Raw genomic sequence first — 17183 nt, 5'->3', positions numbered from 1 at the left:
TATATATATATATATATATATATATATATATATATATATATAAGTTATGTATGTATGTATGTACTGAAATTAATGATGAAATGTTACTTACAGTAAATGTATAATATTCAAATAATTTTTTTTGTAATGCCACAGTACAGAAACACCCACTTACTCCCACGCGCACTTACACGCACACGCCTACAACTTTCTTTGATAAAGTAGGAATCCAAAGGTTTTTACAAACTTATGTAGGTAGATCGAGAGAGAGAGAGAGAGAGAGAGAGAGAGAGAGAGAGAGCAAAATCTCCCTAGCAGAATATAAAGCACTTTAGAACAGAGCAGAGCAGAGCAGCTCTGGAACGTAGCGACGACCATTGTAGAACCGACCTTGTAAAATTCCCACCCACTCACAAAAGTTCATTTAAAGCTCTCCCCCTCCCCCTCCCACACACCCTCCCCCTCCTACACCTTTCTCCCAACGAAAGAAAATCAGGTATCCTTTTTATTCCCTCATCATACTGTCACCTAAAAAAGTTTCCTGAAGATTTGAAGAATTTTAGTGTTTGTTTTCTATACGTATAGATAAGCATATAACCTGGATAATCAAATGCATAATTAAAATTGGGGTTTGGTTTCTAATTCGGTAAGGAGAGAGAGAGAGAGAGAGAGAGAGAGAGAGAGAGAGAGAGAGAGAATATTAGCAAACAAATGATTACCACAGGAAGGTATAACCTACATAGTAAAACGTAGTGTTATAAAGTAAATTTAGTTTCTAATGAGAGAGAGAGAGAGAGAGAGAGAGAGAGAGAGAGAGAGAGAGAGAGAGAGAGGAGGGGCAAAATCTACTTACCAGTATGGAGAATCTATTTTTTCTTCTGATGAAACACAACACTAGAAGACCCGTCAGATTCAGCTGTAAAAAGAAGGAAAAAATTGCATTAATGAAATTGTACAACAATAGTTTCATATATACATTGTGATACAATACTGTACTTCTCCCGCCCGTCAGAAATGACGGTATTGTAAAGTACGGACGTAACGGAGAGTACTGCTGGTCTTAAGGACGTTACTTACCGCCCAGTTCTCAATAAGGTTTTTTCCTTTTGCATACTTAAGTTATTTAGCCATTAATATTCAGTAGTATATCTTTTTTTCCACGTACCTTAAACGTTTCTTTCTACAAAAATAGTAAGCAGATATAAAAACAATGCATGAATAAACAGGACATAATTTAAATAGGATGGTATCTAAAGGAGATTTTCATTTATAAAAAATTTGCTGGCTTTCAAGACCTTACTGTCCTTATCGTCTGTTAGCCGTAATATTTACGCATGTATATGTATATATATATATATATATATATATATATATATATATATATATATATATATATATATATATATATATATATATATATTCATATATAAACATTAAATGCAGTAATTTAAAAAATGAAAATAAAGAACTAAATATTTAGACCAATAAAATTATAGAAAAACAAGCAAAAAAGTATAAAAAACAAATCATCTATTTGCATATTACAAATAAAAAGTTAAGACATGATACGAACAATATTACAAAAACCAACAAAAAACCTCAGACGTGATTAGAAAGAAGAAAAAAAAAAAAAACCTTCCCACCACACGCACCAGATAGCGAAGAGAAATATGCAGATTTAGAGAGCAGGCGTCACGAGAAGCTGATTTACAATTACAAATAAGTTGCTGGGGGTGGGGTGAGGACTCACCCTTCTCCCCCTCCGCCTCCTATTCCCCTTCCCTCATCCGGCCCCCCTCCCCCACCTCAGCCAAAAACGACAAAAAACCTAGGTACATTTTGTACCGAGCTTAAACAATAATCATTTAACCGCTGCACTAAGCACAGTGCTTGCATAATGCATAATCCCGACAGAATTAGTTTGCTTTTGCATGAGAGATAAGGCGAGAACACCGCAATGTATCTGATCTCTTCTCTTTTATGTCCTTCGCAGAGAGAGAGAGAGAGAGAGAGAGAGAGAGAGAGAGAGAGAGAGAGATTCCTACTTCAAGAATGAAGTCCAGGTGAATGTAAGGCGTAAAGATTTCAACTTGTGTTAACTTTACGAACCTTGAATTTAAATAAGATATGAATAAAAGTTTTTTAAGTAAATGTTTCTCTTCGATAATCTGTAACTTTTAATCGTAAAACAAGTATTAAGATATGCCAACATCAAATGCCGACTAAGCTTATTCATGGATCAATAATGCCTATAGACGAGAAAATTCTCGAAAGCACAACGACTATACTCCATCAATTTGTTGTGTCCTCCATTAATTAGGTATTGACAATCTTTGTCCCCCTCCAACCAAATTCTTTCCCCTGGCATCTACAACTCTTTCTGGCTTTCGACGGACAACAATGTAGTATGGAAGGCTGAAGCCAAAATTTATTTGACATACAATGCATTGCATAATAATAATAATAATAATAATAATAATAATAATAATAATAATAATAATAATAATAATAATAATGGCTACAGAGGGGAGAACTCAAGAAGGAAACAGAAGGAATGCTAACAGCGGCACAAGATCAGGCCCTAACAACCAGATATATCCAAAGAACAAGAGATGGAGACAACTTCTCACCCATATGCAGGAAGTGCAATATGAAAGACGTGTCCATAAACCACATAGCAAGCGAATGTCCGGCCCTTGCACAGAGCCAGTACAAAAAGAGGCAAGATTCGGTGGCAAAAGCCCTCCACTGGAGCCTGTGCAAGAAACTTAAGCTAGCTTCCAGTAATAATTGGAATGAACAACAACCTGATGGAGTGATAGAAAGGGATCAGGCAAAGATCCTTTAGTCTAGGACTATCGTATCAGAAAGATAGGGGGATACGTGCCAATAGACCAGACGTGACGCTGATTGACAATCATTGATATCGCAATAACATGTGACACAAGAGGGGGCGAGAGAGAAAAGAAAAAAATTGATAAGTATCAAGACCTGAAAATAGAAGTAAGAAGTATATAGGATATGCCAGTGGAAATTGTACCCAAAATCAAAGGAACACTAGGAACGATCCCGGGATCCCTGAAAAGGAACATGGAAAAACTAGATGCTGTAGTAGCTCCAGGACTCATGCAGAAGAGTGTGCTGCTGGAAACAGCGCACATGGTAAGAAAAGTGATGGATTCCTAAGGGGGCAGGATGCAACCCGGAACTCCACTATTAAAACCCACCCAGTCGAAGACTGATTTAATATATATATATATATATATATATATATAATATATATATATATATATATATATATATATATAAGTTAAAAAGATAATAATAATATAGTAGGAGTAGAAGTAGAAGTAGTAGTAAAAATAATAACCATCACTTTCCAGAACTATTTGCATCTCCCGGTATGAATCGGGCTAACGAAAAGCGTAAAAATGAAAATGGAAAAATAAAAAAGGAGAAAGAAAAGAAAGGAAATAAAGGAAAAAGAAAAGAGAGGAGGCCAGTCGAGAAGTTCTACTTACGATCTGGGGCTATTACTCGCAATTGGCAAAGCTGACAAAAATGTTAAGAGGTTAAGCGCTCAGCCACCACGCCATGGCAAGTTGGACCCAGCCTCGATAATTGGGGACGATGTGTTTCCCATAGAGAGAGAGAGAGAGAGAGAGAGAGAGAGAGAGAGAGAGAGAGAGAGAGAGGAGAGAGTTTGCACTAACAGAAGCCTCTTGCAAGCCTCATATTTTGGTGGGGGTAAAACCCTGTACCAATAAATAAACAATATTTAAGTGCCGCACTGACTCTAAAGCAACATTTCTGTAAATCGTATGAAATATAACCTCAGATACATAATTACACACACACACACGCACACACACACACACACACACACACACACACATATATTATATATATATATATATATATATATACATATATATACTATATATATATAGATATATATATATTATATATATATATATATATATATATATATATATATATATATATATATATATATATATATATATATATATATTATATATATATATATAATATATATATATATATATATATATATATATATATATATATATATATATATATATATCCGTTGTGCGAGATCCTGTTTGCGTACTCGTTGTTTGTGTCCTTATGAAGAACACAAAGTCACCATCTCCAAGGACAGAAATTCAGGTCCTTGATGTCCGGTCTCTGGAAACGTCCTTGGCGACGCAAAAGCCAAAGGTCAACTGACTCCGGATAAATCTATTTCGAAAAGATCAGAGGTCATCTTTGTGGGTCTCTCAAGTTGGGTCGACCTTGGCGATTTCGCCCTTAGAAATGGCTAGCTTACGGCCTTTGTGTGTGTGTGTGTGTAGTTTGTGAGATAGTGTATATATATATATATATATATATATATATATATACTATATATATATAGAGATATATACTATATATATATATACGTATCTATATATGGTATCATATATACACACACCTATCTACAAACACACACATACACGCACACAAAGGCCGTAAGCTAGCCATTTCCAAGGGCGAAATCGCCAAGGTCGACCCAACTTGAGAGACCCACAAAGATGACCTCTGATCTTTTCGAAATAGATTTATCCGGAGTCAGTGACCTTGGCTTTTGCGTCGCCAAGGACGTTTCCAGAGACCGGACATCAAGGACCTGAATTTTCTGTCCTTGGAGATGTGACTTTGTGTTCTTCATAAGGACACAAACAACGAGTACGCAAACAGGATCTCGCACAAACGGATGAAGAGGCATTTACAAAACTTGAACTAGTGACTGTCGACATTAGTGTTTGTGCATCTAGAAGCGCACGTTTGCTCTAATGCACATACGCGTATACAATCTCCCACAAAAACATATGCAACACGTGAACAAACAGTGTTGTACGTTGCAGCTTATAAAACATGTACACAAAACACAAACGCCAGTGGCCAAACATTTACACATACATATAAACAAACGCGCACAAACATGGCGAACGCTAACAAACTGTGTGCAGTGCGGCCATACAAAAACATGAACACAAACGCACATACGGTCCATGGACAAACATATACACATACATCAAAACAAACACACACAAACATATGATTTAACACAAACATACACATGTAAACTCGTACAAACACATACGCAACATGTGAACAAAGTTTTAAACAATGCATCTCTTAAAACGTGCTGCACACACAACGTATAATCTCCCATGACCAAACAAACAGATACACATACATAAAACACAAGCACACAAATGTCCACCAGTCTTTGCTTACATACAAAAATCACAACTGCGAGTAATCAAATACTCACACACGCGCTCAGAGGCGTACTATTCAACGCATGCAAAACCTAGGGGTGGGCCCACAAAAACATATCATCATACATTCGCACACGCGCGCGCTCAACGACGCAAATAAGCAGGATGTGAGGGGGTGGGCGGGAAGATCTATTCTGTGTCGCCCTAATAAAGAATTTCAAAGGTGTATCGCCAGAACTACGTCAACATCAATCAATAAGACGAGTTTTAATGGGAAACTAAAATAATATTGTAAGTTTCACTTTACAAATGAGTCCGGGAAAATATCCTTTATTGAGGCGGCCGTTGGTATCGGGGACCAGATTCTTTCAGCGCTGAACAAATAACATGGATCGATAATTTGGTGTCATCGGCAGAGAGGAAGAGAGAGAGGTTTTTACGCCACTAGAGAGAGAGAGAGAGAGAGAGAGAGAGAGAGAGTTTTGATGTCACTATTTTGGCTCCATCTCAAACAACTAAATCACTTCCATCCATCCCAACCACACCCTCTCCCTCTCTCTCTCTCTCTCTCTCTCTCTTTCTGTCAATATTTGGAACACCAGTCAGCGGCCCTCAAACCTTGAAGCATCTTTGCCAACAAGACGGGAGGGCATTTGCAAACGATATGCATATTTACCTGTGTCTGCTCAGGTAGGCGAGGTTATCCTAATAGATTTAGCACTTTCGTTTGCTCTAGATTTCGAAAGAGAGGATTTCATACGCGTATGAATCGTGTATAAATATAAATGGGATGCATGCAGCCTTCATAGGAAATAAAGCTGTTTGCAGATATTAGATACAAAGGCCTGTTTGCAATGGTCATTGAAATGGGTATGTTGAATCGTGCATAAGTGGTTTGCAACAAGTCTGTACAGAACAAAAAGATGTATGCAGGTATTAAATACAAATGGGCTGTTTGTATGGTATCTGAATAAGCATGTTTGTAGTAGCTGAATAAACTTGATTGATTTTGAAATGCTAGTTGGGTTTTGACAAGTATCAGGAAATAATAGAAATTAAAGTGTAAAACTCAATGAATATAAAAAAATGAGTCATAGTGTATTTCAATGCAGATAATTTCTTTTTAAAAAGGCAGCAAATGTTAAATTGGCAAACAATGTAAAACTGCAAAAAAAAAAAAAAAAAAAAAAAAAAAAAAAAAAAAATTTGATTTAGGTTGATAGTGTTTTCAGAATTCACAAAAAAGTCATGGTGTTTTCATCTCACTAACAATCATGTTTAAACATGACGGGATAAACTTTGGAAGCGTTTTTAGAACTGCAGACGAATAAAGCCATCAAATTTGATGATGAAAAGAAACTTATAACAAAATAAAAGAAAACAGTGGAAAATAGATGATGGAACTGATAGAAGTCGCCTTTAAGTTCAAATTCCGATAAGAAGTGAAAGACTTGTGACACTGACGCCGCCAGAAGTGGAGGCAGTCGTTCAGTGACTCACTCCCGCCGTTGATAGGGATCTAGTTTTATTTCATATCAAATAATGAACGAATATGAAATAAGACAGAAAGAAGATAGGAAATGAGCGAGGAGTGAAATAAATAGGTATAACGAAATAATGGAGCCCAATGTCCTCATAAAAAACAGTTCATGTGAATCAGCAAATGAAAATGCTGTGATGTTGAAATAGCCAAAGGGGTCTCCACAGCACCTTTCACCATCTTCGCCTCTTCAACGAGAACTTGAAGGATATCTAATCTAATGCATTTTACATAAGTATGATGCAATAACAAACTTATTGATTTATTACTGTTATTGGTAACGGGACAGTTACGTTACTTAGTAAACAGAATTTAGACAACAATAAACAAACGGTCAAGGAGGCAAAAATATATCCAACTGTTTCGTCAATTAGTTCTCTCTCTCTCTCTCTCTCTCCTAAGGAAATTCAATTGAATTTACTCTCTCTCTCTCTCTCTCTCTCCAGGAAAGAAACTGAATTTAAGTTTACCCTCCCCTCGTTTCCCCCAACCCCCCCCCCCCTTCTCTCTCTCTCTCTCTCTCTCTCTCAAACTGATGTTCATTACCATACAAATTGAGGAGCGGCGACAACAAACCACAAGCTTTCCAGGGCTGTTTCCGGGGATTCGGTAACTTTTAAAAGTCTGCAGTTGCACCGTTACACTGCTGTACTGTTCCGGTGAAACAGGACTCCCATGATTGTTGTTGGGCGAAGCTCTTTGTTGTTGTTTATCGTTGCTGTTTTCCATTGTGTACAGACAACGGGGCTTTGAGAGGAAAAAGGGGGAGGAAAGGTTTAAAATGGAGCGTAAGAGTTCAAAAGAATATTTCGATTCTTTCATTGGGTGAAATGTTTGTCATGGCGACGTTGGAAGGCCACAATAAATATGTAAAGAAAACGAGCAGTATTTCTTAAAATGACATATACGTAAATCGACTCTTACATTTTACAAATTATGCTCAACGAAGAGGTCTAAAATGCAAAATGAGAAAGCAAACTTTGCTTCCAGAATGTATTTCCTTTTTAGTTTAAAAGAAAACAGACCACTTTTTTTTATCCTATTCACTTGGAAAAGGTGTAAACTTTAATAGAATGACTCAAGTAACTTAATAGAAATAAAAAGCTCTTCAACGAATGTGCTGCTATTTACATAAACACTATTCTCCCTCATACAACCCTATACCTATCTATTATTAATTTATGAATTTAGCTTTTCTTCTTTACCTCTTCATCCTCTTCCTCCTTCCTCTTCAACGCCACATTCTCGGGAAGCCTGAATTTAAAGTCAATCTCCCCTGTGGGCTGGTTCCGTATGAATAAGTTTTATCTTCTGAATAATAATAATAATAATAATAATAATAATTTATAAAATAACTTTCTTAAAAGTAATGGCTACTCAGCAGCATTACACTTGTAGAGATTATTCTCTATTTTCCGAATAGCGGCTTTTTCCGTGCTACTTAGACAGGCTAGTAGAGCGCCTATGGAGGTCATGATCAAATACAGAGTCAAAATTGGTGTATGTATTTGAATTTTACAGATAAACTATGATACCATAGTTATCAAGTCATTAACGATATATATATATATAATATATGTCTCTCTCTCTCTCTTTCTTGAAGCAAGCGAGCTTTCGTCTGGAGCTGCCAGACATCCTCGGGCTGGGAAGCTGAGGGTGGACTGATCTTGAAGCGGTGTCCGTCCTCGGTTTATAATTTTGGAGTTGACAGCAGGGGGTCTGCCCCATGCTGATCTACTATTGGCTGGTGGCGGAAGGTCTTCGTTTTCATTGGTGGCTTGAACCGGGTCTCAAGCCACTTTCCATGCGTTGATGGTTGCGATACTGTAAGTCCTGCAGCCGCCTAGACCTCCTTAGCGGCGCGGTTACGTCGATGGGCGTTTCGCTATGCTGCGGGACGTCACGGCTAACTTGATTATGATTGGCCTGCGGGGAGTATCTCGTTCGGGGCGTCGTCTTCCGTGGAGTTGTCGTGCTCGGTGGTGTCAACCCCGCCCCCAGGATACTATCAAGCTGTATTATAAAGCCTTCATGAGCTCACATTACCGTGAAGAAGAGGACTCAGTCAAGAAAATTATTTCTGAAAATGTATCCCCGACCGACGACACCAAAAATATCGACCTAATTATCTACTACCAGAATCGGAGGACGCGCGACCTTATTATGAAAAATAAACCCCTCTCCACAGGTACGAGACCCCCTGAAGCAGACGCATGTGGTGTACCAATATACATGCCCAGTCCGCGGTTTGCAGCGGCGATACGTTGGTATGACTACCATGCGCCTGTCGAAGAGACTCTCGTGCCACGCCCAAGAGGGGGCTATCAAAAATCACGCACGCACCAAACATCAAGAGGCCATCTCCCGGGATGTGATCATCCAAACACGAAGATCATCGGGAAGGCCCTGATGCCGTCGGTTACGCCTGCTGGATGGCGTTCTTCTCATCCAGCAAGTAAAACCTACACTAAAATACGACCGCTGGAAGAATTCTCCCTCCCTACGAGTATGAGAAGACCTGCCACCAACAATGACACCACCGAGCACGACAACTCCACGGAAGACGACGCCCCCGAACGAGATACTCCCGCAGCCAATCATAATCAAGTTAGCCGTGACGTCCCGCAGCTAGCGAAATAAACGCCCATCGACGTAAACCGCGCCGCTAAGGAGGTCTAGGCGGCTGCAGGACTTACAGTATCGCAACCAGCACCGCATGGAAAGTGGCTTGGGACCCGGTTCCACCCACCAACGAAAACGAAGACCTTCCGCCACCAGCCAATAGTAGATCAGCATGGGGCAGACCCCCCTGCTGTCCAACTCCAAATATAAACGAGGACGGACACCGCTTCAAGATCAGTCCACCCTCAGCTTCCCAGCCCGAGGATGTCTGGCAGCTCCAGACGAAAGCTCGCTTGCTTCAAGAAAGAGAGAGAGAGAGAGAGAGAGAGAGAGGAGAGAGAGACATATATATATATATATCGTTAATGACTTTGATAACTATGGTATCATAGTTTATCTGTAAAATTCAAATATATACACCAATTTTGACTCTGTATTTGATCATGACCTCCATAGGCGCTCTACTAGCCTGTCTAAGTAGCACGGAAAAAGCCGCTATTCGGAAAATAGAGAAGAATCTCTACAAGTGTAATGCTGCTGAAGTAGCCATTACTTTTAATAAAGTATGCTTGAGAGAGGGTCTGCTTCCTAAGTACAATAATAATAATAATAATAATAATAATAATAATAATAATAATAATAATAATGAACTAAGGAACCTCCGTAACGAGGCTATAATATTGACAATCAAAAGCCACAGTAGTGTTAAAATATATGTACAATGATAAAAAATACAAGGAGAGACTTTCGGATACTGCTCCGTATCCCTCTTCAGTCCTACTGACGGTCAAGCAATAGAGGTAGCGTTACAACAGTGGAAAAAAAAAAAAAAAACAAAAAAAAAATAAAAACACTGGTTCAAGGCGGATGGATTTAAGTGTTGGTCATGGTAATCCCCGTTCGGTTGTTTCTGTTAAGGCGAGACGGCTGGAACGGCGAAAGTGGTCGTTCAGGTGATTCCAGCTGAGCAGACACTCCATCGGTGCCATGACTTGAAGCTGTAGTAACCTCAGTCATCTTCGCCGTTCTAGCCGTCTCACCAACAGAAACAACCGAACGGGGATTACCTGACCAACTCTTAAATCCATCCGCCTTGAACCATTTTTTTTTTTTTTTTTTTCACTGTTGTAACGCTCCCTCCATTGCTTGACCGTCCGTAGGACTGAAGAGGGATACGGAGCATTATCCGAAAGTATTTTTTACCATTGTACAATAATATATTTTAACACTACTGTGGCTTTTGATTGTCAATAATAATAATAATAATAATAATAATAATAATAATAATAATAGGAGAGGGATCTTCCAGGGCGACTCACTGTCCCCACTACTGTCGTAGTAGCCATTTTGATTCCATGACAAAAGTACTACAGAAGATGGATGCCGGGTACCAACTCGAGAAAGAGGCACAGAATCAACCATCTGATGTTCATGGACGACATCAAACTGTATGGTAAGAGCATCAAGGAAATAGATACCCTAATCCAGACTGTAAGCATTGTATCTGGGGACATCAGGATAGAGTTTGGAATAGAAAAATGCGCCTTAGTCAACATACAAAAAGGCAAAGTAACGAGAACTGAAGGGATAAAGCTACCAGATGGGAGCAACATCAAACACATAGATGAGACAGGATACAAATACCTGGGAATAATGGAAGGAGGGGATATAAAACACCAAGAGATGAAGGACACGATCAGGAAAGAATATATGCAGAGACTCAAGGCCATACTCAAGTCAAACTCAACGCCGGAAATAATGATAAAAGCCATTAAACACATGGGTCAGTGCCAGTAATCAGATACAGCGCAGGAAATAGTGGAATGGACGAAGGCAGAACTCCGCAGCATAGATCAGAAAACCAGGGAGCAAATACGGACAGACTATACATAACACGAAAGGAAGGAGGGAGAGGACTACTAAGTATAGAGGACTGACTACTAAGTATAGAGGACTGCGTCAACATCGAGAACAGAGCACTGGGGCAATATCTGAATACCAGTGAAGACGAGTGGCTAAAGAGTGCATGGGAAGAAGGACTAATAAAAGTAGACGAAGACCCAGAAATATACAGAGACAGGACAATGACAGACCAGAACAGAGGACTGTCACAACAAACCAATGCACGGACAATACAATGAGACAGACTAAAGAACTAGCCAGCGATGACACATGGCAACGGCTACAGAGGGGAGAGCTAAAGAAGGAAACTGAAGGAATGATAACAGCGGCACAAGATCAGGCCCTAAGAACCAGATATGTTCAAAGAACGATAGACGGAAAATAACAATCTCTCCATATGTAGGAAGTGCAATACGAAAAAATGAAACCATAAACCACATAGCAAGCGAATGCCCGGCACTTGCACAGAACCAGTACAAAAAGAGCCATGATTCAGTGGCAAAAGCCCTCCACTGGAGCCTGTGCAAGAAACATCAGCTACCTTGCAGTAATAAGTGTACGAACACCAACCTGAGGAGTGATAGAAAACGATCAGGCAAAGATCCTCTGGGACTATGGTATCAGGACGGATAGGGTGATATGTGCAAACAGACCAGACGTGACGTTGATTGACAAAGTCAAGAAGAAAGTATCACTCATTGATGTCGCAATACCATGGGACACCAGAGTTGAAGAGAAAGAGAGGGAAAAAATGGATAAGTATCAAAAATCTGAAAATAGAAATAAGAAGGATATGGGATATGCCAGTGGAAATCGTACCCATAATCATAGGAGCACTAGGCACGATCCCAAGATCCCTGAAAAGGAATCTAGAAAAACTAGAGGCTGAAGTAGCTCCAGGACTCATGCAGAAGAGTGTGATCCTAGAAACGGCACACATAGTAAGAAAAAGTGATGGACTCCTAAGGGAGGCAGGATGCAACCCGGAACCCCACACTATAAATACCACCCAGTCGAATTGGAGGACTGTGACAGAGCAAAAAAAAAAAAATATATATTATATATAATAATAATAATAATAATAATAATAATAATAAATAATAATAATAATAATAATAATAATAATAATAATAATAATAATAGGGACTTTATGAAGCGTCTATACTTCAATTACAGAAAAATGCCGCCTATACCTCTGTAAGCTTGAAAACAATATATGCATTCTTTAATAAACATTTAAAAAAACACGCATACCCACACTATTTTATTGCAAAATCGTGTATACTTTCAGTATTTTATGTAAAAAAAAATGCACTCCTTCAGTAACTCACCATCATTTGAAGGAACGAAATGCACTTTACTCGACGACAGTGAAAAAAATAAATAAATTAAAAAAAAAAAAATTACGATAAAATCTGCCATGTACTAGATATGAAACTATAATCTGTCACATTCTGTTAAGCTAATACTTGGGGCCTAGAGGAACGCACGCGTAGGAATCTCATTTACCTAATGGCACTCAAATCGATCAGAGCCCCTAAAAATGATGTTTCCTTCTTATCATTTTGATCGATGCGCTGTTATATATATTGAGTAGTCAGATATCCATCCATCCATCCATCCATCCATTCTCTCTCACTCTCTCTCATATGCAAGAGTGCAGTAACTCATTAATACAAAGTCATCAGCTTCTGAAATCTGCTAAACGGTAACGACGTTGTCGTATGGTATTTAATATAATTACAACACTGTGAGTTATGATGACCCATCAGTCCTCACCGAGAATTATAGCAACAAAAATGATAACAATAACATAACAAATATCACGTTATCTCGACGCATTAAACACGCCCCTCCCCCTTCCCTTAGCCCCTCCTCTCCTCCCCCTGTTACAAATGTAATCGCAATCCACGGCGCGTGAAATTCAATTGAATCCCATCAATTCTGACACTTTTCATTTATCGCCCTCCACTCAAATGACCTGATGTTAAAACAAAGCAGCGATTAATCAAATTCGCTCCGTCGAAACGAGTGTTTCAGTGGCCGGGATTCGAAGGACACGGGGAAAGTTGCGTTTCTTACAACGGGTGAAAATTTTATTTCTTAAAAAGGGTAAATGTTACATTTCTTAAAATGGGGAAATGATGCATTTCATAAAAATGAATAGTTACATTTCTTAAAAGGGAAAATGTTACATTTCTTAAAGGGGGAAATGTTACCTTTCTTAAAGGAGGAAATATTACTTTCTTCAAACGGGAAAAAGTTAAATTTCTTAAAAGAGGGAAATGTTACATTCCTTAAAACGGGGAAATGTTAAATTTCTTAGAGATGAAATACTACATTTCTAAAAAGGGGGGAAATGTAACATTTCTTAAAAAGGGAAAACAGTTACATTCCTTAGGGGAAACGATAAAATTTCTTATAAGAGGAAAACAGTTACATTTCTTAAGGGGGAAATACCACATTTCTTACAAGGGGAAATGCAACATTTCTTGAAGGGGAAATGTTACATTTTTAAAAAGGGAAATGTAACATTTCGTAAAGGGGAAATGTTATATTTCTTAAAATGGGAAATGTAACATTTCATAAAGGGGAAATGTAACATTTCTTAAAGGGGAAATTTTACATTTCTTAAAGGTGGAAATGTAACATTGCTTTAAAAAGGAATATAGTTATATTTCTTATGGGGGAAATAATACACTTCTTAAAGGGGAAATATTAAATTTCTTAAAAGGACGAAATGTTACATCTCTTGAAAGAATATATTCATACATTTCTTAAAAAGGGGAAATGCAACATTTCTGAAAAAGGGAGAACAGTTACATTTCTTAAAGGGGGATAATGTAACATTTCTTAAAAGGGGAAATGTTGCATTTCTTAAAAGTATGATATGTTAATTTTCCTAAAGGGGGAAACGTAACATTTCTTAAAAAAAGGACAACAGTTACATTTTTAACGGTTAAATGTTACATTTCTTAAAGGGGTAATGTCAAGACCACCGAGATAGAAGGCCTGTTCGATGTTTTGTGACGTAAGCAAGGGTGGTCCGAGCTGCTAGCACTGACTACGCTGCCAGACGAAAGAAATGTAAACAAACCCTCGTCAAAATCTATCATTTTTGGTCTGCCAGTTATTAATTTACTTATTTTCTCGTCTACACTAATTAGTGTACACCAAATAATACTTAGTCGAAACACAAGTTATAAGATTAATATAAAATGCTGAACCAAAACAATCTGTTTAGTTAAAATACAGTCTACCAAAGAATAAACGGCAGTGCATAGGTTTACATCACAAAAAACATGGTTCTTTCTACTATATGTGAATGAAATAATTCTCTCTTACATAGTCATTATTTGGTATTTAAATTTTCAAACTTTGTCTTTGGCTACAATAGTTATTTTCTTGAACAACAATTACTCAATGAAACGTTAGTAGAAACCCATATTGTTAATTTCTCTGTTTTTCTGTACTATAACCTTCATTACTTATTGGGCAGCTTATCTATTATTCACCTTTTGACATTTAAACGTTTAAATTCATGATTGTAGACCAAATGTAAAATTTTGACATTTGCATCCTGAATAAAAAGGGAGTGATTTTTTCCAATAGTTAGTGAAGCTTGAACGATATATTCATTGGATATTTGTAAAACTAAATGAACATTTTGTTTCTCAAAGGTGTAGGGAGATAATGCTTTTAATGATAGTTTATATGAATGTTCATAGAGTAAACATCTATATCATGAAGTTTTTCAAAGGGCTGAATGGTGCATAATGAATTTCGTTTTCCAAATTATTGACATCATACTGAGGTAATTTCATTGTTTTATTTATAACTTTCTGGCCAAGCCAATTATTCCTGAAATATTTTAACAATTTTACTGAAACACACGAAAAAGGGCATTTGTTACTCTGAAATGGGTGAGGATACACTTTAGACAGCTGTGGAATGCTGGGAAAATAGGACATTGCTTTCCCAATGATAGCATTATGATGTTACAATGCAAAACAATGTAAAATTGATTTTTCCTAAGCCTACAATTACCTTCTTCAGTGTGCAGTGCAGAACATCAGCTTTTATGCTTTAATTGGGAATTTGTGCAACTTAACTTTACCTATTCAACATAATGTAAAATGCACCTGTTGCAGCTTCACTATAGCCAAAGGCTGAACCAACAATATTTTTGCCCTTATAATGAAAATGTGGTATAAGTACGTGAGTTTCATCCGCCATCAGTATCACTATTTTGTCATTGGGTAGTAATGTTTTGCATTTACTCTTAATGTACATCAGAAAATTTGAGTCCTTTTGTTATGATGCTGGGCAGACCTGTTTGAAAAAGAACACTCTCCTGATGGTACAGTAACTTTGAGGGGAACAACTATGAGTATAACAAAAACACAATATTACCAACTCTGATGAATAATCAAATTTATTCAGTCATTAACTAGAGCTAAAATTATTGCCAAAAAGGAAATAACTAGTTTTATAACAGCAATGCAATATATATATTGCAGTGTTAGAAATGCATTCAGCAGTATCAGCTATCTGGAGTTATTGAATATCTGCTTTATGATATTTGTATCATGAACCTCTGTAGGAATCTTGAGATCTCCTAAGTGACATACTTCAGTGACATGAAAAAAGCATGTGCTGCACAGTTAGGCTTAATTGTAGGTAGGGCATTGTGGCATAAGTATGGCATTTCATTAATCTGTACTGAAGTTTTGCCTGTGGAAGAAGAAAGATGGTTTTTTAATATTTTTATGTGTATATATGAGCACTGAAACCTAGTAATGTAATGAGGTTAGGTTAGTGAAATTTCTAATGTAGGCTCCTGTTTTAAACCTGTAACCCTTAGAATAATATACCAGTCTACTTTTTGTCACCCTAACCCATCTAGGCCCAAAAGGTTTGTCCCATGCCTTTGACTACTGTCAATGGAAACTTGCCTATTTCCCCACCACTAGCTAGGCTACACTGGGAGTTCCTTAACTTAGGCTAGCCTATACCTGGTTGACATGAATTCCTACTAAAATTCAATGTAGGCTAAACCAGTCTTTCTTTACCTGACCTTGTTGCTCACAACTCCTACCTAGAATGCAGACTGTATTTATATTGCAGTCGAAAGTCATCCAGAAAGAAAGGTCAAATAAGTAATACCTGTTGCAGTGAACTTATTGCCTAGTTTATCTGCTTACCACAGTAAGTTGGTCCAAAAAAGGACTCTAGATGTACCCATGGGTTGCTACCTCATGATGCCATATAAGTTTTATGTTCCAGTTCATAAATAAAACAATGGAACAGCGAAAACACCTCGTGTCCAAGTGAGGTAAGAGAAGGAAGATCGAGAGTCGGAAGTAAATCGCCAGTCACTCGGGTCAGAGAGTCGGACCACCATGACGTCACATCGAACAAGCTTTCTATCTCGGTCACTCGGTGGTCTTGGTAATGTCACATTTTTTAGGGGGGAAGTGTTGCATTTCTTAAAGGGGTGAATGTTTCATTTCTTAAAGGATAAAATGTTACATTTCTCAAAAGGATGATGTTACATTTCTTAAAGGGGAATTGTTATATTTCTTAAAAAGGAAATATTACATTTCTTAAAGAGGAGATGTTACATTTCTTAAAGGGGAAATGTTACATTTCTCAAAGGGGGGAATGTTGCATTTTTTAAAGGGGAGATGTTACATTTCTAAATGGGGGCAATGTTACATTTCTTAAAGCGGGAAATGTTACATTGCTTAAAACGGGAAATATTACATTTCTTAAAACGCAGAAATATTAATTTTATGAAAACGTGGGAAATGTTATATTTCTTACAACAAGATAAGGTACAGTGATGCTTA

At 37.7% G+C, this 17183-nt stretch overlaps 1 protein-coding gene across 1 annotated transcript in view; it reads right to left on the bottom strand.

The window, feature by feature from the left end:
- The window catches only part of LOC135224787 (uncharacterized), a 100158-nt gene extending 92622 nt beyond the window's left edge, over window positions 1-7536 (bottom strand). Inside the window, exons 1-2 of the mRNA XM_064264113.1 lie at window positions 7384-7536; window positions 833-895 (exon numbers count right to left, since the gene is read on the bottom strand). Of these exons, the coding sequence (XP_064120183.1) occupies window positions 833-895; window positions 7384-7536 (216 nt within the window). The remainder of the gene's footprint in view (window positions 1-832; window positions 896-7383) is intronic.
- Between the last annotated feature and the right edge of the window lie 9647 nt (window positions 7537-17183).

This window comes from Macrobrachium nipponense, chromosome 12 (assembly GCF_015104395.2).
Source record: "Macrobrachium nipponense isolate FS-2020 chromosome 12, ASM1510439v2, whole genome shotgun sequence".
NCBI classification, from domain to species: Eukaryota; Metazoa; Arthropoda; class Malacostraca; order Decapoda; family Palaemonidae; genus Macrobrachium; species Macrobrachium nipponense.
This window is presented reverse-complemented; position numbering and strand designations above follow the sequence as displayed.